Raw genomic sequence first — 22,472 nt, forward strand, 5'->3', positions numbered from 1 at the left:
TTCCCTTTCTTACCCATAGGTAATATATTTCAGTGGTTCAAAATTCAAAAAAGTTCAAAATTATATTCAGTGAAATGTCTTTCCTTCCCACATGTCAGTTCCCTTCCATGAATGTTCTTGATGTTATTAATTTCTTGTTTATCCTTCCAGAGGATATATTTTATACATATTCAAATATATGCATATATATCTTGGGTTTTATTTTAATGACTTTAAATTTCTCTATTTTTGATTTATTTGTAAGTGATCCTGAGGCCCCAGAAGTATGGAAACTCCTTTCTTGAACTCTAGCATGTGACAGGGCTAAAAGCAGTTATAGGCTTATCTTGAAAGAGGTTGAAGATTTGTTGCTTGTTAGAGGTCTCTTTCTGGTCTTTGTAATTGTATTTTTCCTGCCTTAAAGTTTTTTATAAAGCTCAACTTGTAGTAACAGGGGCCCCCATGGCTCTAAGTGGTGGTGGTGGGGGAGGACTCATGAATTGTAGTGAGATGGACTTTAGAAAAGTTTTCATCGAAGAATGTCAAAAGAGCCAGATGTTCCCAAAGCAGCAAAATATACATTCTTCTCAAGTGCACATGGAATATTTTCCAGGATAGACCACATATTAGGACAAAGATCAAGTCCCAGTAAATTTAAGAAGATTGAAATCATATCAACCATCATCTCTGATCATAATGGTATGAAAATAAAATCCAACTACAAGAAAAAAAAACCTGGAAAATCCACAAACACATGGAGGCTAAATAACATGCCACTAAACAATGAATGGCTTATTAATGAGATCAAGGAAGAAATCAAAAGATACCTAGAGAAAATGAAAATGAAAACACAATGACTCAAAATTTATGGGACACAGTAAAAGCAGTACGAAGAAGGAAATTTATAGCAATACAGGCCTACCTCAAGAAACAAGACGTTCAAATAAACAATCTAACCTCACAATTAAAAAGAACTAGAAAAAGAACAGTAAGCAAAGCCCAAAGTGAATAGAAGGAAGGAAATAATAAAGATCAGAGTGGAAATACATGAAATAGAGCCTAGAAAAACAATACAAAAGGTGAATGAAACCAAGAGCTGGTTCTTTGACAGGATAAACAAAATTGACAGACCCTTAGCCAGACTCATCAAGGAAAAATGAGAGAGGACTCTAATAAAATAAGAAATGAAAGAGGAGAAATAACCACGGACTTCACAGAAATACAATGGATCATAAGAAAATACTATGAGCAATTACGCCAACAAATTGGACAATCCAGAAGAAATGGACACATTCCTAGAAACATACAATCTCCCAAGACTGAGTCAAGAAGAAACAGAAAATCTGAACCAACTGATTACCACCGATGAAATACAATCAGTAATCAAAAACTTCCCAAAAAACAAAAGTCCTGGACCAGATGGCTTCATAGGCAAATTTTACCAAATAGTCAAAGAAGAATTATCACCTATTCTCAAACTATTCCAAAAAATTCAAGAAGAGAGAAGGCTCCCTAACTCCTTTTATGAGGCTACCATTACCTTGATTCCAAAACCAGGCAAAGACATTACCAAAAAAAAAATAGTATAGGCCAATATCTTTTATGAAATTGGTGCAGAAATCCTCAACAAAATATTAGCAAACTGAATTCAGCAATACATTAAAAATATCATACACCATGACCAAGTTGCGTTTATTCCTGGGATGCAAGGTTGGTTCAATTAATGTGATACACCACAATAACAAATGGAAAGATAAAAACCATATAATCATATCAATAGATGCAGAAAAGGTGTTCAACAAAATCTAGCATCCATTTATGATAAAAAAAAATCTCAGCGAAGTGGGAATAGAGGGAACATACTTCAACATAATAAAGGGCATATATGACAAACCTACAGCTAACATAATACTCAATGGGGAAAAGCTAAAAGCATTTTCCTTAAGATGAGAAGACAAGGATGCCCACTTTCACCACTCTTCTTCAACATTGTATTGGAAGTCTTAGCCACAGCAATAAGACAAGAAAGAGAAACAAAAGGCATCCAAATTGGAAAGGAAGAAGTAAAACTCTCGTTATTTCCAATGACATGATACTATATAGAGAGAACCCTAAATATTCCACTCCAAAACTGTTAGAACCGATCAATGAATTCAGTAAAATAGCAGGTTACAAAATAAAATATTCAGAAGTCAGTGGCATTTTTATACAACAATGATGAACTTTCAAATAGAGAAATTAAGAAAACAATCCCATTTACAATGGCATTGAAAACTATAAAATACCTGGGAACCAAATTAACCAAGAAGGCAGAAGACATGTTTTCAGAAAATTATGTCATTGAAAAAAGAAATTAAAGAAGATACAAATAAATGAAAGCATATACCATGCACAGGGGTAGGAAGAATCAACATCATTCAAATGGCCATACTACCCAAAGCAATCTATAGATTCAGTGCAATCCCTATCAAAATACCAATGGCATTTTTCAGAGAGCTAAAACAAATAATCCTAAAATTTATATAGAACCATAAAAAACCTGAATAGCCATGGCAATCTTGAGAAAGAAGAACAAAGTTGGAGGTATCACACTACCTGATATTAAACTATACTACAAGGCTACCATAATCAAAACAGCATGGTACTGGCATAAAAACAGATACATAGACAATGGAACAGAATAGAAAGCCCAGAAATAAATCCATGTCTATATGTTCACTTAATATATGACAAAGGAGGTAAGATTATACAATTGAGTAAAGATAGTCTCTTCAACAAATGGTGTCGGGAAAATTGGAAAGATACATGCAAAAAAAAAAAAGCTGGACCATCTTCTTACACTGTACACAAGAATAGACTCAAAATGGATTGATTTAAATGTAAGACCTGACATGATAAAACTTATAGAAGAAAACATAGGCAGTAAACTCTCTGATATTACTAACAGGAATTTCTTTTCAGGTATATCTCCTCTGGCAAGGGAAACAAAAGAAAAAAAAATGGGACTACATCAAACTTAAAAGTTTTTGTACAGCAAAGGAAACCATCAACAAAACAAAAAGACAACCAACTGTTTGGGAGAAGATATTCACTAATGATACATCTAATAAGAGGTTAATATCCAAAATTTATAAAGAACTCATACAACTCAACAACAAAAAATCAAACAGTCCAATTTAAAAAAAATGGGCAGAAGACATGAACAGATACTTTTCCAAAGAGGAAATACAGATGGCTAACAGACATATGAAAAGATGCCCAAGGTTGCTAATCATCAGAGAAATGAAAATTAAAACCACAATGAGATATCACCTCACACCTATCAGAATGGCTATCATCAATAAGTCAAAAAACAGCAAATGTTTGCAAGGATGCAGAGAAAAGGGAATCCTCATACATTGTTGGTGGGATTGCACATTAGTACAGCTGCTATGGAAAACAGTATGGAGGTTTCTCAAAAAATTAAAAATGGATATACCTTTAAAACCTAGCAATTGCACTTCTGGGTATTTATTCAAAGAAAACCAAAACAATAATTCGTAAAGATCTATGCACTCCAATATTCATGGTAGCACAATTTACAATAACCAAGTTATGGAAGCAACCTAAATGCCCATAACAGATGATTAGATAAAGAAATTATGGTTCATATATGCAATGGAATATTACTCAGCCATTAAAAAATGAAATCCTACCATTTGCAATGACACAGATGGACATAGAGGTTATTATGCTGAGTGAAATAAGTCAGATAGAGAAAGATAATTACTATATGATTTCACTTACATTTGGTATTTAAGGAACAAAAAGAACAAACTAATCAAAAACAGACTCACAAATATAGTGGACAATTTGGTGATGGACAGAGGGGAGGGAGGTTGGAAGTCTGGGAGAATGGGGTGAATGGTTAAAGAAGTACAAATTAGTAGTTGACAGTTGGGCATGGGGAGCATGGCAGAGGGAATGCAGTTAGCATTAATATGATGGCTAAGTGGAGAGCCAGGGGAGGGAGGGAGCAATCTGAGGGATCATTTTATGAACATTATAGATGTCTAACCAATATACTGTATACTTGAAACTAATTTAAATAAATAAATTTATATAAAAAGTCAAATATTCATATTTCATTCCTTTTATTTTCAATGTACAAAACTGATACCATGCTTATTACTCAGAGAGGAGGTGAAGGTAACTAACTATAAGTCAGATTGTACTGATTATATTTTATCTGTGTTGGCACAGTTTATATAATATTTAAGAAAACAATCACCTGGAAGGAATTGCCTCATATCATCAACACAGCTAAGTGTTCTGGGAAACCAATAAAGAAGATGGTTAAAGCAAATCCCCCCAAAACAGAATAGAATAAACTTTATAGTCAATACAGGCTTGCTAACTGCTGAAGAGGAGTGTGTTCATTTTTAATGAGGTTTTAAAAATGTATTACAAAAGCATAACTGGCTACCTGTAAAAGAGCAATTGGATGGGCTTTTTAATGGAAAGTCTCTAATAGCCTCAAAATGCAAAGGAACCGACACACTTCAGCTTCAATTTGCCTCATTGCACACATCTGGATGGCATTTGGAATAAACAGTGACTTCTGAGAAATTGGGACAGGGGATTTACCTTTTCATTCCTGGAGTCAAAAGCAAAATTCACACCCCCTTACCCATCCACCCTTCTACTTCTGGCCTGGGAGAAAGGGCTGTGGTTCTTATTTCCCTTTATGGGCCTGGCTCCATTTGGTGCATCCTCTACTCTACTCTGGACCAGGCCAAGTTGTAGGTTTCTGGCTGAAGAGGGAGCTGGCAAGGAGAAAGTAATTTGTCTAGGACCATATGAAGTTAATGAGCCCCTCTTGGCTGCTGGCCTTTAAGCCTACCTAAGCAATATGGGACCCAGTCATCCTCACTTTCAAAGAAGTCAAAGTTCACCCTGGGCTACTGACTGGCACCTCATTCCAGCTCTGTTGCCTGCCTAAACATAGTGGGCCTCCTTGAAGGATGAGGGCTTGTTCTAAGCAGACTTGAGTCATCCATGAACGCTTAGCCAGGGAATCTTTTCAAATGTGGAAACACTGGGTTCTGATTAAAGCCAAATAATGTGTGGTGACCTCTGGACACAAAGAAATGATGTATTAGCTATTATAAAAAAGCCAAGACAGTGAAGAAAGCTAGCATCTAAGAAAGTGTGGCCCAGCAGGTCTTTCTGAGGTAGCCATGAATAGTCACACAGACGGTAGCACCAGGTTGACTGAAATGCAATGACAGATCTCAGCAGGGTGGGCTTACCCATTGGGTAACTAGTGTCCGGTAGTTCGGTCCAAATGAGACTCCAATGTATTATTTGACAGATGAGCAAAAAGGCTTAGGCCTGCCTTCTTCAGATCATTTGGGTTTGCGACGTGATTGTTGTGTGGGGGAAGGAAGGGCTGGGGACAGAGTGGGAGGTGCCACCCTACGGGCTTTTCATACACACCTGGCAGCGGCTGACCCGGGTGTGAAGCTGCCCAGCTTTCAGTGTTTCAGGCACAGGTTCCTCCCCAAACTGCTGTCTCTCCTCCACTGTTGTCAGCCAGAAACTGTACTTGTTGGCAAAGTAGTGGCAGGTGCCCCGGGCACCATTGCACTCAATAAAAGGAGTGGTGCGAAAATCCTCTAGGCAGGAGCCAGGTGAGACCAAGGACTGGCCTCCACCATCGGTGCCAGCGGCAGTGTGCTGAAATGGATAGGGGTGAGGTATGAGCTGTGCCCATGGTACATGATGGATGCTCTACTGCTCCAGGAGGAATGTGTGCTTCCTTCCTAACCTCAGTCTCCTTGACTTGGCCCCAGTGTCTAGCCAGCAGACCAAAGGCTATGTTTTAGGACCTAGATAGCTCATCCTTCCTTGTAGTACCCTCTGGGTCAGAAGGGCTCCTACCAAGCTCCCTTGTACCCACCCTCATCCTACTGCACATGAGCAGTGGCCACATCTCAGCCATGGGTTCCCAAACTGCTGTTGCTCCTCTGAATTCCAAGGTGTGCTAGGTGCCACATCCCCCAAAGTCCATGGACATAAATAAGTGTGAGAAAGGCCGAATTAAGGAAAATTCAGTAGGTTTCAGAATACAGTTCTCAGAACCCTTCATCTGCTCTAAGACTTTGGTGTTCTACATCAAGAAGGGGAAGAGCATGCAATACTGCAAAAAGTGTTAAGCCATGGGTCCCTCCCTCTCCATATCTATTAATAGCTGTTACTCTGAAGTTACCTTCATTAGAATTTATATTTTCAGTCTGTATCACACCCTTTAGGGCAACATGTGGAGTTTGTTACCTGTCAAGAATAAGTAGGGCTCAGATTTGGCCTAATGTCCTGGCCCTCACTTCAGTAGGCTCCATCAGCAATCAATTTTCAGGATTTCCTCATCAGTGCCACTTACGACCTGATAGTTTCTGGTCACCATATCCATAGATGGCAGCCCCCTTTCTCTACTCCTGTCCTTTCTCCCATCACCTTACGTGAGTTATTATCTGGACCACAGGAAGTGGGGGAGAGGCTTCATCCATACCTGGTCAGCAAATGGCCAATGGGACAAATGCCCAAGTCGGATTTCTAGAGATACTTTACTGTGTAAAACTGGGAGAGTGTGTCTCCATATGAGTGACCTTTCTGAATAAATGAATCATCAAAGTTTTCCTCATTTTGGTCCTCAGGTAGAAAACTTTCTAGCACAAACAATGCATTATCCTGCCTTACTAAATGGCAGACAGTGTATTTTACACTTGGCAGATGACCCAGGCTTGTTGTGAACATTGGTTTTTGCATTGGGGGATTATGCATGGGGTCCTGTACCAAGGGACGCAGCTCATATAGTTCTTGGGTGGCCTTAGAATCATTTCCTCCCTTTTTTCTCTCTTTTAGTCGTCATGTCTCATTGCTTCAAGATGGCATTACTAGACAGTCCAAAACCCACCCTTACATGTTCTCAGAAAAATAGAGATATTCTAGTATGTTAGAATTTTGTGTAAAGTAAGAGTAAAGAGATTCTGAGTAAGGGTTTAAGAGCACTCCCCTGAGCAAAGCACGTGAAATTTCATGCACAGCTTCTGAACCATTCCTTGTGGGAGCTCAGCAGCCTTTTCTCCTTATTTCCTTGTCTGGGTGGTGGACAGGACAGAATGATAGGGTGCTTATTACATTGGTACGAACTGCCCAATTCACAGAGCAAAAAATGAAATACCCAAGGTAGATATAACAATGTGAGGACAACTGTGGCTATGGTAATTCTTTCAAGACTCTTTCACCCCCGGCAATTCAGCAAAAGCTCTCCAGTTAGGCAGGTACTTCAGTGGGTGCCACACTGGTTTTCCCCAGAAGTTATCTTGCCCTAAACCTGACATTTCACTCATTTAATGTCCCCAGTTATTTATGGAATGTTATGTGAGAGACTTTATAGTGCCTTGGGCTTACAGATGTCCTCAGCCTTTTCTTAGCAAGGTGCACAGCCTGGTCAGTCATTGCCTTCCTACTGAGATGGCAAGGCAACAGGAATCCCAATAAGGATATGGAAACAGCATGTTCTCAACTGAGCTTTTCAGGGGGAGGTGACAGCAGATAGGGAGACCTGGGAGGGTGGGAAGAAGGGAGGGAGTGTCATATCTAGCCAGACCAGTGAGAATGTGTCTTGTCCCTGAGTGGGACGAACTGTCCATCCAGATAGGATGTTTCCTACTTCCCTTGCTTGTGGCATAACTGAAACATGCAGAGAGATGTCAGGCCCTTTGCTGGTGATTCATAGATAGTCCTATCCCTCAACCACCGGGTGAAAATTGTTCCTTTTTGCTCATGCCCGTAATTAGCTGTCATTCATGCTGAACTGGGCTCTCTGGTCTTTAGCATTTTTCTCCCTTTGAAACTCTGTGGCTTCTACCCTGTGTCCCTTGAGCCTGGGGACCTGTCTGAGGGACCCTCCCAAAGCTCTCTGCCCTCTGCCTCTACACTGGGGGTTGGGGAAGTACAAGATCTTACCATGAGGAAGGAGTACCCAATCCAGAGGCTGCGCCAGCCCAGGGGGCACTGTGGGATGGTGATGTCCTGGCTGTGCACAGCAACGGCTTGTGAGGGAGCTTCACACACTGAGCAGCGGCTGATGTACTGGGGTATCTGGGTCTGGCCAATAGGCATCATGGGGATGGGGGCAGTGGTGGAGAGCCAGTAGGATTTATCATTGCGCCTGGCATAGTGGCACACTTCGTCGATGTTGCAGTAGATGAAGGGCATGGTGCTGAAGCGGGGCAGGCAGGAGCCAGCAAACCCTGGAAGGAGAAAAAGTTTGTAGGGGCAGGGCTGAGACTATGCCCAGGGCAACTAGAACTGGACTGGATGGTGGTTTGGGTTTACATTCAACCACCTGTACAAGAACACAAATGCCTCCTCTTACAATCCTGGAACACTGTACCCACATCGATGTGTGTTTATTAAATCCTATTTTCAATGCACCAGAGAAGTTTGATAATGAAAATAATCTTTTTGTAGACTGAATAATGACTCCCTAATTAATCTGCTTTGTAAAACCAGCATTTAATAGTGAGTCTGCGTCTCAGAGTTAGCACACCTGTAGACAATACAATTCTTGAGTAATCATCCTTGCCCTACACGTCATATCGTTATTACTACTACTAATCACTAACATTTAATGGGTGCTTAATATATGCCAAACATTGTTCTAAGCCTTTTACATTTGGTTATTCATATAATCCTTATGTCACTTTGAGATAGGTACTAGAATTAGCTTTGTTCCATTAAGAAGAAAGCAGAAGCTTAGAGAGATTGAATAACTTCTTCCTGGGTACATGGTTAGCATTGGAACCCAGATCTGCCTGACTCCAGAGCTGTTGTGCTCATGACCCACTACCCAACAGTGGGCCCACAAAGAGCTGGGAGGAGTGAAATCGGTGGCTCTTGGTATTTGTGAGGACAGATGGCCAGGGCTGCCTGTCAGAATCAGTACCTACCCAAGTCCTGATTGTGGGCTTTCTCCTGCCCCTCCACGAACAGCAAGCTGTAACCCACCCACAGCTGGGTCATCCCCGCAGGGCACAGAGGCACCTGTTGTGACTGGCTGTGCTTCACCAAGGTGTAGCCCACTCTCACGCTCTGTCCGGGCAATCCAGCCCTCCCAAAGGGACCCTGTTTCCCTGGAGGTCCTGAGAGGGAAAGAGCAGAAAAAGTGTGAACCAGGTACAGCCAATAATAACAGCAGCTACTCACTTTGTGCCAAGCATTGAGTAGGGCACATTATGTGCACCTGTTAACTCGATCCTCAAAACGTCATCACCCCAATTTGTAGATGAGGAAACTGTGGCTCAGAAGTCCCACAGCTAGTAAGTGGTAGAGCTAGAACACCAACTCAAATGTACAGCAGTTCCCCCTTATCTGGGGTTTCACTTTCTGCAATTTCATTTACCCATGGTCAACCATAGTCCGTAAATATTAATTAGAAAATTTCAGAAAGAAACAATTCAAAATTTTCAAATTGCATGCCATTCTGAGTATCATGATGAAATCTTGCACCAACTGCTCCATACTGCCCAAGATGTGAATCATCCCTTCGTCCAGCATCTCCGTGCTGTGTATGCTCCCCACCCATTAGTCACTTAGTAGCCCTCTCATTTATCAGATCAACTGTCTAGGTATCACAGTGCTTGTATTCAAGTAATCCTTATTTTGATTAATAATAGCCCAAAAGCCATTCACATGCCTGTTATTACAGTATTTTGTTATACTTGTTCTATTTCATTATTAGTTATTACTATTAATCCCTTACTGTACCTAATTTATAAATTTAACTTTCTCATGGGTGTATATGTATAGGGAAAAACAGTATATATAGAACTCAGTACTATCTTCAGTTTCAGGCATCCACCGTGGGTATTGATGTCTCCCCCATGGATAATGGGGGACTACTGTATCCAGTTACAAAGTCACCATTTTAACAAGCATGCTATCTGGCTTTTCTCCCATAGTCATTTGACTTTAGGTCTATGAGGGGATAGGAGAGCAGAAGGGGGTAATTCTATCTCTCATAAGAGATAACTTGCTGATTCAGAGGCAGCAAAAGTAGAGTTAGGTTAGCAGGGCAAAATTGCATCCTCCTCTCCTGCCCATGGTGGATGATCATAGTACTTTTCCACTGAGCCTCAGAACTGTACTCTACTCATGACAACTGGTTTGACATCTTTGATAGTTAAAATGGGAGGCAAGCAGCAGAACAGCCATATCTGATCTCAATTTTCTTATCCCTTGAACCACCTGCTTCCCACCCATGGCAGAATCCCTGAGTAGAAAAGTGGAAGTACAGGGCAGGGGGCCATGCTATAGAATAAAATCATAGCACTTCAGATCTAGAAGAGAATCCAGAAAAGGATTTGGAGCAGTACTTTTTCTTCAGGATTGTAGTGCTCTAATTCTTCACAGGCTCAGAAGGGGTAGGGGTGGGGGAGCAAATGAATCCGAGCCCAATTTCCCAGACTCCTGGTAGTATCAAATTTTACTATCAGGTTTCTTAATTCTCAGATTTGAGATTTTGAATCGCCCCAGCGCCTCAAACCCTCACAAAAGCCCTCTGTCCTCTAGTGCCAACATTACCAGACCTTCAAATCCTGGAGGGCCTTGCAGTCCAGGGAGACCAGGATCACCAAGATCCCCCGGCGGGCCGGGAAGCCCACTGGGGCCATCTTTGCCGGGGATGCCAGGAACACCTTTGGAGCCTGCAAAGAGAAAAGACCCACAACTGGGTACTCAACGTGCAGGATCTGGAGGAGCCCTCCTTGGAGAAAGGGGACTTACCAGGAGAGGGCGCACTGAGATCAAGCCCCAGCCTCCTGGGCTAGTCCTTAGTTCATGTTGGGGTATCTGGGCCCTGGGATTGCACTCTGGGGCCTTCTGAGCCCCTTCAGTCATTTCTTCCTTCCTTCCTCTTATCTTCCCAGTAATGCTTGCAAGAATGCAGGGCTACTGCTAGCATCCCATGTCAGAAATGAGGACACAGAGGCCCAGAGAAACTGCTAGCTTATTCAAGTCAGGGAAACACTAGGATTACAAGCCTGGTTTCCTGTCCCCCTGCCTTTGGATTTCTCTATTGATCTTCATCCCCCACCACTCTCCCTCCTCTCAGCAGCACATTAGTTAAGGACAAGCTATCTGAAGTAGTTGCTATGCTCTGGCCACACATTTTTAAAGCCAAGTATAACTGCTGGCCCTGTTGACCCTTCCTCCTGACAAGAAGCTTGGCAACTTCGTGAGGAGCAAAGAAAAGGCTTTAGGAAATTGCACCCTTGGAGCTGGGCTGCCCAGGCAGTTGCTTCTGCCTCTAACTAGAGGTGTCTCAGCTCTCTGAGAAGTCCCCTTTCTCTGGTGCTGTCCTCACCTTGTAGGCCTACAGGGCCTTGAACTCCAGGGTCCCCCATGAAACCAGGAATGCCATCAATGCCTGGTAGACCCATCGATCCAGGAGGAGCCTGGATGGCTTCTGCAATTGGTGTTTGGCCAGGTGCACCTTGGGGACCAGTAAAGCCTGTGGGCAAGTCAGGGAGGGGGAATGGAAATGTCAGGTGGAGGCAGCCAGAGTCCCTGGAAATCTTCCTTTCCACCTCACAATCACCGGCTTTCTTCCCTTCCTATTTTTCCCCACAGTTCCTACTGGATACTGCTAGGACAGCTCTCGCCATGCTTTATACAATGTTTGCATGACCTATCTATCTATCTGGTGGATTAGTATCTCCTTGAAGGCAGGAGCTGAGTTTTATTCATCTTGTCTTCTCAGGGCCCAACAAAGGGCCTGGTATATAGTAGGCAAGTCAGAAAATGTTTGTTGTAAATTTTAAAAGCTGATTTACTCATTCACTGTTCAGAACACAGTGCCAAGGAGGCCAAGGGGATGCCTCCAACCCCAGCCGTTCAATTGATATCACAGCCTAAGACCCCAAAACCAGCGAGCTGGCTTACTATTAGAAGCCAAATAAGCCATTTTGCTTACTAATTTATTGAACAAATATTTCTTCAGAGCCTACTATGTGCTAGGCCCTGGTAGATCAAAGGCTAGAGGAGTGAATAAGAGACCTCTGTGGAGATTATGGTCTGGTGATAAAGATGAAAAAATGCATAACTTGACAAATACCATTAATCTTGCTGCAAATTGTGAGAAGTGCAAAGAAGAAAGTGAATAATGCAGCGACAGTGGAAAAGAGCCAAGGGGACTATGAAGTGGAGAGCTCACTTTAGAAAGAGTGATAAGTGGCCTTTTATAATGAGTAACATTTAAGCTGAAACCATTAAAGCATTAGAAGGATCTGGGGCAGGGTTGGGGAGAGTATTCCAGAAAGCAGACGTAGCATGTTCAAAGTCCCTGGGGCCAGGTGTTTTGGAAAACTGAGAGAGGCTAATGTGACAGAAGCACACAAAGCTGCAAGGGAAAAGGCTGCTGATGAGGATGAAGAGGGAAGCATCACATAGGGCTTTGTGGCCATGGTTAGTTTATTCCTATGCAATGGGAAGCAATTGGATGATTTAAATTTGTATAAGATCTCTCTGACCACTGTGTGGAGAAATGATTATTGAGGGAGATGCGCAATGGAAGCAGGGAGCCCAGTTAGCAGGTCACTGCAATGATTCATATGGAGAATGTTGATGGTTTGGACCTGGGTGGTAGCAGTAGAGGTGATGAGAGATGAGTAGATACGAGACACATTTAGGAGACATAACTCTCAGGGCTAATGGAGTGGATGTATGTGAGTGAGAGGGTTGGTGGTAAAAGATGGGAAGGATGGTTTTTCATTTCTGGATTGAGTGAATGGGTGAGTGGTGATCTGAGTGCAAACCCAGTGCCTACTAATGCTGAGAGGGGAGACCAGTGGCAGGGTCCATGGTGTCAAAGCAGCAATGGCCTTCAGTCCCGGGAAACGATGGAGACATAGGTATCCTCAAGGTGGAGAAGCTTCCTCCATGGAGGAGCTTGATCCAGCTGTTTCAGGCATCCAGGCTTTCTTGGCATAGTGTGCAATGAATCCTGAAGGAATGTTACTCCTGTGTCCCTCCGTCAAGCTCAGGATCAGCCTAGCACATGCTCTGAACTCACCTCTTGGCCCTGCCTTCCCCTTCATTCCGGGAAATCCTGGGTCTCCAGGTGCCCCAACCTTGCCTGGAGTCCCCATGAAGCCAGGCTCACCTCTCAGGCCTGCCAAAGTCCAAAGGAAAGCAAATCAGGGACTGCCACAATGGTGCTGATGGTGGGGGCTGGAAAATAGGCAGAGGTGAGGGCAGGAAGAGCATTATCAGCTGGCCTCTCTTCCCAGGGCTGTAGGAAGGATCCATGTCTGACTGTAGAGTGGAAAGGGCCCAACAGCCAGCCAAGCAGTCATACCTTTTAGTCCTAGCTCTCCAGGGAGGCCAGAGAAACCTGGAATTCCTTGGGCTCCCTTAGGCCCTTTAGGGCCAGGAATTCCAGGAAAGCCAGGGTCTCCAGAGTCGCCTTGATCCGAGGATGGTCCAGGGGGACCTAGGGGACCTGGGGGACCTGGGTGGCCTATGGATGAGATGAGAAGAGAGATGAGGGCAGGTGAGTGGAAAGTGGCCACTGCTGAAAACCTCAGGACTGAAAGGAAGCCAAAGTTCATCCCCAGGGCAGAGAATGTTCCCTCACTGTCTGTAGGGGTTCCAGAGCCCAGACCTTCCCAAAACCTTTCAGCAGAATGCTGCCTATTCCAGTCCCCCATGTCTCTGCTAGGGGTGGGGGAATGTGAGGCTGAGCAGGCCTATGCATGTCCAGAAGTAGGCATGGGGCTGGACTTTATGTGGGACCTCCCAAACTCTGGACGAAAGGCAATGGCCAGCCCTCTTTTGGGCTTCCTGTCTTTACCTCGTTCTCCATCTAGGCCTGGTTGCCCAGGGTCACCTGGCTGTCCTGCTATGACTGAGGGCAAAGAGAGGCCTGAGGCACCGGGGGGACCAGCAGGGCCCTGGAGACCTGGGAAACCTGCAGAAAACAAATAAAAGGGGCTGCATGGAATTGGTGTGTCCAGAAGAGGGCCAGGCTCTCTCAGAGAAAATGGAAGTTCACACAGAGAAAATGGAAGCGGTTAAGTAGTTGCAGGACCAGTGAACACCAGCAGAGGGCTCTTCTCCCTTCATTCTACCTTGGCAGCCTGTGGACAAATGTAGCTGATGGAGCTCAGAGCCTCCCCCTCTCAGCAGGTGTTGCATTTAATTGGGATAGAGCTTTGGAAAGTTCTAGCTCCCCAACATCACTGGTAATAGAAATATTTCAAATTTCCCCCAAATCAGAAAGAAAAGGCATGACTGCAGCACCTGAAACTGAAGTTCTCCAAAGTGTTTTTAAACCTACTGTTCCTCTCACACAATATTTCATTAAGTCAGTTATGTCTGAAGCTGCTCAGAAAAGGTTACAGATGAAGATGGGGCACAGGCCCAATGAGTCAGAACAGACACCTGCTGGATCAGAATGGAGGCAACAAGGGTGCTGTGCCTCCTGATGTCTTCTAGGACTAACTTCTGAGTCTAGAAAACACTTTTATAGGTAATTCATGTTATTAGGTAAAGGCTTGCCTAATTGCCTATAGAACAAATGTCTCTGTATTAAATCCCTTCCCCTTTTTAGTCCAAAGAGAATAGCCACTTATTAGAGTAGATGTAAAATACCTGTTTGCTCAAATTTTCATACTGCTTTACATGCTTTCTGTTTATGGAACGATTTGTATTATAACATGTTCAAAACCAAAAATTTCAACTGATGACAGAAGATTTATTTAATATGCACACATGGAATATGTAGACGGTAATCTTGATGGAAAAACATCAGCCATACATACAAATGTCATACATATTATACTTTTAGCATGGAAGAAATGTATTAATTTGGTATTCTAGAAGATATCTAAATGAAGAGAAATAGATTCAAACTGGCTGATAAACTGTTCTGGTGGCTGAGATTCTTATTTTTTGTTTGTGACAAGAAAATCTAAAAATATTAAAATTGCATTTTATTTTTCTGACAAGATGACTATATTAATATTGAATTTCTTATATTTAAGTAAAGAATAGTAAAGAAAGATGGTATATTGGATAATTCAGGTGTTTTTAATAACTTGTTAATTAATTGAATGATGATGAAATACAGAGAAGGAAAAAAATAAATTTCAAAAAAGGTCTCCAATTATTACAGGTCCAGGAAAGAAATAAAATAAAAATACAAAGAAAAGCTAGTTGCAAAAGCACACGGTGTTACACGTAATATTGTCAATTCTTTCTTGATGACCCTTTGGAGTATTTGTCTTTATCACAAAGGTAAAAATCTGAAAATAAAGATATATTGTTTTTTTTCCTGAAAAAAATATATACTGAAATTATGCAAAACCACTAAATGAGACACAACATATAGTAGAGTAAGTGTGGGCAGTACAGAGTATAAAAATTTCCATTTCAGTTTTTGGAGCCACCTCACCTCATTTTTTTTACCTGTTTCTTGATTTTATAATTATATCAATTTACCATTAAACCTGAAATAAAGATACTACTGACCTCAAGTAGAAAAAAAAAGTTCATATATATTTATTTGATTAAGAATAAGACACTTTAAATGAGCACAGGAAAATGCAAGGTGGCATATTTTTCCAACTCATTCCAGTGTCCAGAGCCTTAAAAACCCTAGATATACGAATGCAGCCTCTAAATATTTAGAGCAAATATGAAAATGAATGGTGTAATTTCCAATTATTTAGGTAAAGGTAGTGTAGGGTAAAGGATTGTTCTAGGAAGTTTCCTTAGGTGTAAATCCTCATCTTATACTGATTTCTATGAGCAAATCAGATATAAGTTTTCATGGGGGGAGGGGTTGCGATATTTGCTATATTCTTATAAAATGAATTATTTTAATTAGACATTGAGAAGAGCAGAATATTTAGAAATCATGTGTAAAAATAATCCAAATACAATGAACATCTGTACTAACCACCCAATTATATAGGAAAAAAGAAGATAGTATTACCTTTGCCTGCCCTTCACAGATTCCACCTACGTCCTTCCCTTTCAGAGGCAACCACTCCTGAATTTTGTGTTCATCATTCCCTTTTCATCAGTTTGGCCATGCTATTTGTATCCCTAAGCAATACATTGGTTGTTTTTTGCTTATTTATAAACATTTAGCAATGTAATCATACCAAATGTATTCCTCCGAGGCTTGCTTTTTTCCCCCCTGGGCATTATGGTCTTGAAATGTATCCATTTTGACATATGCCTTTTATTGCACTAGTAATTGTGATTTTATTACCTCAGATAGCTAGAGGAAATTAATAATTTAATGACCAGACATTCACAGCCCAGTTTTGAAAATAGAAAAGGCAATATCCCCGTGGTTTTATCCAGGCCCCCTCTTCTCTATCTCCCGTGAAAGGAGTTACACAATCTCCCTACAGGCTCAGACCCTGTGAGATTTCATTCTGGAGAAGCCACTGGCTTTCAGGAAAGAACAGGTTGGTCTAGACCAAAGGAAAAAATAAACACAGAGGCAACAAATGCACCAGTATAAAATGCCACAGGAAATGAATTAATGTATGAATATAGTTCCTGGAAAAGATTCACACGTTATACAAACAGGCACATAAACAAATAAAATATGCTGAGACCTCAGGCCCCAGAACTATGAAGAATAGACAATTTGCAAATTTGATTTCCCCAGTTAACATGTAATGATATAATGACCAACATTTCATGAGCACCTACTATGTACCAGATGCTGTGCTAAGTGCTTTTATATACATTACCTCACTCCTCATTGGTTTCTCACCAAACTTCTGAGGCAGATTCTCTTATTGTGCCTATTTTGTGGAAGAGGACAACTAAGGTTTCTTTTGGGATTAAAAGGTAAGTAACTTCCTTCCTGAAGGTCATATAGCCAGTAAGAGACAGAGCTGATATTTGAATCCATTGGTCTGACTGTAGAGTCCATACTCCTAGCCATGATGCTACACCAAATTCACTTCCTATTTTATACTGAGTAGGATATATATGGGTCTTCAGAACATTCCTAAGGAGAGTTAAAGAATCAGAATTTATTCTCACTATTTGAGAGATATGGAAAGGGAGGCTCAAGAAGGGACTTCAAACAATGTGATGAGCCAGGGACCAAGATTAGAGTGAAACTTGGTCTAGTAAACCCACCAAGTTTAATTGAATACCTGCTGTGTGCCTATCCTAGGGAGACATTTATTGCCTTAGTCTTGGACTCTTTTCAGCAGCCACACTATCTTTCCAGGGCCCTGGGAGTGCCATCTACACTAGATGCCAATGAACTTTTGACAAAGTTCTTGCTAAGTGGACAAGCCCTGTCCCTCAGGACCATTAAATCCAGGTTCTTTCTGAGTGTGCAAGAGAAGCCTGGAGTTTGAATAAGGGAGGGCAAGGGGGAACCCGGAGGCTAGAGAGGACTTTCTTAACTGCTCCCTGGCACCCCTTCCCAGGAAAGCTCTAAGCATGGCCTACCCTCTCTTTCTCAGCAGTCAGTTTCACTGACTTATGAGACTCCCAGAGATGTGAAGACATGCACAGCTCAACTCTGTGAGCTGCATGACCCTGATGAACCCCAACTCTGACTCCCCAGTCAGGCCTTACTCAGCTTCTACAAGACTTGGCTTGGGCTCACTTACCTCGGCCACCTTTTGGCCCTTTCATGCCTGGCTTCCCTGGGGCTCCAGTGCTAAGTCCCAGAGAACCTTTTTCGCCTTTGGGACCGGGCAGGCCAGCTGGCCCTGGCACACCGATTATACTAGGTCCTAGGGGGAGATGCAGAGAGAGGGGGACAGAACTCAGTAGAGGTGAGGCCCTCATGCCTAGCTCACTTGTTGGGGGGATGCCTGAAAAAAAAACAGGAAGGAGAGCTCATTTGGGTAGAAGGACAAACCCAACCCTCCTTCCTCCCTACATCAAGGCTTCCCAAATACGGGCTCACAAGGAGATCCATAATTCCAAGGAAATGGGATACACCACAGTCAAGAGCTCATGGCCAGCTTCTGCCAGACTTCTGGAAGAGCTGGAGCTCTCCTCCTTGCCCTCAAAGGTCTCCCTTACCTGGCGTTCCATGGGTGCCCTTGGTTCCTGGAAGTCCATTTAGTCCATGCAAACCAAGAACTCCAGGATAGCCTGAAGGGAGAGAATATCAGAAATGGCTCCAGCAACTCTGAATCATGAAGGTCTGGCAAAGGGTCCTGTCTCCAAGGGAATTTCCAAGTCCTCATTTAACAGGTCACAGTTTTTCTTGAGGAATTACTTAGTGCTCTTAGGAACACTGGACCACCCCTAACCTACATCCTACACCATAGGTTTTCCTGACTTTTATTAGAAAGCAGTATAGCTTTAATAGCAGGTGGTAGATAATTAGATTTCTTCAAAAAGAACTCAGAGTGGTAATGCCAATACCTTGGTTGCCAGCTCCCAGAGATTTGCTGCCCAGTCTCTAAGTCAGAGAAAGGCTATGTATGCCAGAGCAATGACCATCCTTGATAACTCTTGTGTCCACGGACTCCATATTCTCCTCTTCCCATTCATGCTTGCCCACCTTTCTTCCTCTCCATCCTCCTTTCCCATTATCCCTAATGTGGCCTGGTCGATGACTCTCTTGGATATGGTTTAATCCCAGCCAATGTCTCCTAGTATAAAGTAGTTGCTGTCCATTTTTGAGGGAAGAACCATTTTCCCCACTGCCTCTTCCAAATACACATACCTTTGGTTCCTATTAGACCAGGAGGTCCCAGGGGCCCAGGTATCCCTGGGTGGCCCGGAGAACCAGGAAGCCCTGGGTTTCCTCTCATGCCTGCAGTCCCAGGAAATCCTACAAGTGAAACCAAGGCAGAAGTTCAGAATGGGTCATGGCTTGAAGGTAATCCTGTTTTTCAGAATAAAGTTTTCATGTGGCATGGTACCTGGGGAGCCAGGAATTCCAACATCTCCAGAAATACCAACTTTCCCATCATCACCTTTAATTCCAGGGAAACCTATGTCACCAACAAGTCCAGCTTTCCCTTTACTACCTACAAAATCAAGAAAAATGTTGAGTGATCAGGTCACATTTTGGGCAGTGCAGTGTGTTCTTCCTTTAGAGAGAGTGAGTAGGAAGGTGAAGCCACTTGGACTGTTAAGGGAGCTAGATACAATGAAGAAACTCTGAAACAGATTGTGGCAACTGTTTTCACATTTGGAAGGCAAAACTCAATTGAAAAGTAAGTAAACTTGTTCTGAGTGCCCCTAGAAGTAGGAGCAATCAGTGGAAATGTCCAAGAAGCTGTTTAGATAACTATAAACTACAGAGGTAGACACCATTATCCCAAAGGTCTTAGACTTATCCCATAAGTCTACGAGTATTCAAAAAAGAGTAGGCTGGTGTGCTTGGGAAAAACTGCAGGTTGCTTGTGAGTGGATACATATGAGGTAGAAATTTTTCTGCACTGGATAGAAGTTGCAGAAACTGGAGTTAACCTCTAAAATCCCTTCCAATCTTTAGTTTTGAGGAGTCTGTGAGACACATGACACAAAAGGACAGCAGCCTTACCTTCCAAGCCAGGATCTCCATGTTGTCCCTTGGGTCCTGGGCTACCAGAAAGTCTAAGTGTCTGGCCTTGATCTCCTGGGAATATCAAGACATCGTTAAAGTGGTCAGGAGAAGCTATAGCTTATTCAGTAGCAAGGAGATCTTTTGAAGGCAAAATCTTTTCAAATTTTGTATAGCCAGAGGAGCTCCTTGACAAAATTAGCCATTGGGTAAAAGATGACCAGTCACAAACAAAGGCCTGAGATGCTACCAGGCTACTGGTATGAAAGGCTGCTCCATGCAGCATATCTCAATTGGGAAAACACAACACTAGGCTCAGTATGGGCAGAGAAGATAATAGAAAGGGCCCGCAAACATCATCACAATGGAACAATGATGACAGCAAGGATGGGAATTTTTCCTGACCAGTGGGCTGGGTTCAGCAGGGGAAGATACTGTCTAGAACCAAGGTCCTCCTCTGCTGTTGAATCTGGAAGGCAGGTGGGATGAAACCATTGTGTGTCACATGTCTTTGAGGAACAAAGACTGCAAAGGGGGTTGGCCAAAGGGGAAACGAAAATCAACTCACTTTCCCCTAAACACAGTTCCCTCGCTCCCAGGAGAACTCTGTGTTTGCTAGAAATTCACTTTGCAATGGAAAAACACATTAAAAGAGGAAATCCTCCTTACCTTTTGAACCCGGGAGGCCAGATGCTCCAGGGAGCCCAGGTGCTCCGCTGAGACCCTGTGAACCCTTCAAAGCAATATGGAAATCATTATATCTGCCTAGAGCTCAGGGCCTCCCACCTTCACACTCCCTTCTTCTCCCTGAGCCATTGCCTTAGAGAAGTCTTTCATGTATTCTGTGGCAGAAGTGGACTAGGAGTGGGGGTAACTGACATCCTGCTGAGGGGAAGGTGATGGGCAAATGGCGGAAATGCATACTTAGGTTTTTTAGAGGAGAGATTTGATCTGCAGATTAATCTTGGTCTTGTCATTAATAACTTCCTAATGCCTATCAAAATTTGAATCTTGGGAAATCAAAGTGTGGCTGTTTTGTCAAATCTCTTAGAAAATATGTAAAATGACAGTCAGGCCAGTCACTTAGTGTGCTCTGCAGATGGTTGGGTACCATCATCCATGCCAAAGCTCTGGAACCATTACACACAAAAAGAAGTGTTGCTTCACCATGCAAGGCTAGTCCTCTGGTACAGGTTCAGCAGGGAACACAACGTATTTTTGCCATCAGGTAGCAGGTGCATGTGTGCAGGTACCAGATTTTGAATTTGGGCCAACGTCATCATTTTCACAGGAAAAATAGTTTCACTGGCTATGTCCAACACACTAACTGAATCTGGGAACTAAGCATGTAAGCTGGCACCAGTACAGTTCCCCTGGTATCTGGTATAGTTTTGATTTATTTTGACATATACCCAGTAAAGACTTATGTTCTCTAGTGCCTTGGGAAGAGTCTGAGTTCTAGTCTGTTCTGGTCACTGTTTTCACTGACTACCTAGGACACACCCTGCATTCACCTGGATTTTTCTGCACAAGAAAAACTCTGAGCCTTTGCTCATGCTGGGACCCATCCTAGAATGCCTTCTCACTTTGATTCCATCCCTCCCAGTGTGTGAGTAGTCAGGACCATCTAGTTGACAATTATTTTTTGCAGTTACTTCAGGGATGTGTGTGTATGTGCATGTGTGCGTGTGTGTGTGTGTGTGTGTGTGTGTGTGTGTGTGTTCTCTCCACCAGATGGACTGACACTTTTGGAGGACTGAGATTTTGCTTGCAGAGATCATTAGTGTTTTGTGATTCAGTTCATTTAGTTCCTTCAATATTGCTCCTGTTATTGCTATGATTTATGCAGAGCCTGCCATACACCAGCTTCAATGTTAAGTGCTTTACATGAATCGTCTCACTTAATCTTTACTACTGTCTGAAGGAGGTTTGACTATTACCTTCATTTTTTTTTATAGATGAGAAAATTAAGGCTCAGGCAAGTTAAGCAGTATGCACAAAATCACAGAGCTAATGAGTTATTCAAACCCAAATCTGTCTCATTGCTAAGTCTATTCTACCACCCAACATTTTAAGAAACCAGAAAAACTGGATTCGATTCTTTGTCAGCTACTGTCTCTATGGAGACAACAAAGACCTTCTAAAATCAAAACACCAAGAAGTCTGTACTGAATTCTTATGATGTGCCAGACTCAACATGGGATGCTGGCAGCGGGGTACAGACAAAAAAAAAAGCATGTAAAGCAGTTCTTGTTGTCAACTTCTAGCAATTTCTCCTCCTCCTCCTCGTCTTCCTCCTCCTCCTCCTCCTCCTCCTCCTCTTCCTCCTCCTCTTCCTCCTCCTCCTCCTCCTCCTCCTCCTTTTCTACTCCCTCCTCTTCCTTTTTTAACAGTAAGACATATATATACTTACACTGTGCGTTCACTTCCCATGGTTAGATTTCTTTCTGTCATCATATGATTGACTCCTTTTACCCCACTACCTTCCATCCTCCCTCCCCACTACCTTCACGTAACCACTAGTCTATTGTCCATGAACATGTGTCTCTATTTGTTTGTCCTGTCATTTGTTGCTTTTGGGTTTATATCCTACATATACGTGATACCATGTGATTTTCAACTTTTTCTGTCTGGCTTATTTCACTTAGCATGCTTATCTTGAGGTCCATCCATGTTGTCACAAATAGCAGAATTTCATCTGTTCTTATGGCTGAAGAATATTCCATTGTTTATCTGTACAATGGTCATTTACCTAAAAAGTTCTTATCTAATCATCTACTGTAGGACACTTCAGTTTTTTGGTTATTTCCATGTCCCAGTCACTGTGAATAGTACTACTATGAACAATGGTGTGAAAATATCTTTTTGGAGATGGGTTTTCAAGTCTTTGGGCTAA

At 42.5% G+C, this 22,472-nt stretch overlaps 1 protein-coding gene across 1 annotated transcript in view; it reads right to left on the reverse strand.

Moving 5' to 3' along the window:
• Nucleotides 1-4,082: 4,082 nt before the first annotated feature.
• The window catches only part of COL4A6 (collagen type IV alpha 6 chain), a 294,450-nt gene continuing 276,060 nt past the window's right edge, over nucleotides 4,083-22,472 (reverse strand). The window contains exons 32-45 of the mRNA XM_036227183.1: nucleotides 20,246-20,309; nucleotides 19,577-19,651; nucleotides 18,951-19,058; nucleotides 18,752-18,859; nucleotides 18,100-18,171; nucleotides 17,679-17,804; nucleotides 13,877-13,993; nucleotides 13,382-13,543; nucleotides 13,097-13,195; nucleotides 11,390-11,536; nucleotides 10,614-10,730; nucleotides 8,976-9,167; nucleotides 7,990-8,276; nucleotides 4,083-5,697 (exon numbers count right to left, since the gene is read on the reverse strand). Of these exons, the coding sequence (XP_036083076.1) occupies nucleotides 5,437-5,697; nucleotides 7,990-8,276; nucleotides 8,976-9,167; nucleotides 10,614-10,730; nucleotides 11,390-11,536; nucleotides 13,097-13,195; nucleotides 13,382-13,543; nucleotides 13,877-13,993; nucleotides 17,679-17,804; nucleotides 18,100-18,171; nucleotides 18,752-18,859; nucleotides 18,951-19,058; nucleotides 19,577-19,651; nucleotides 20,246-20,309 (1,935 nt within the window). The 3' untranslated portion in view covers nucleotides 4,083-5,436. The remainder of the gene's footprint in view (nucleotides 5,698-7,989; nucleotides 8,277-8,975; nucleotides 9,168-10,613; nucleotides 10,731-11,389; nucleotides 11,537-13,096; nucleotides 13,196-13,381; nucleotides 13,544-13,876; nucleotides 13,994-17,678; nucleotides 17,805-18,099; nucleotides 18,172-18,751; nucleotides 18,860-18,950; nucleotides 19,059-19,576; nucleotides 19,652-20,245; nucleotides 20,310-22,472) is intronic.

Source organism: Rousettus aegyptiacus, unplaced genomic scaffold, assembly GCF_014176215.1.
Source record: "Rousettus aegyptiacus isolate mRouAeg1 unplaced genomic scaffold, mRouAeg1.p scaffold_m13_p_9, whole genome shotgun sequence".
Classification (NCBI taxonomy): domain Eukaryota; kingdom Metazoa; phylum Chordata; class Mammalia; order Chiroptera; family Pteropodidae; genus Rousettus; species Rousettus aegyptiacus.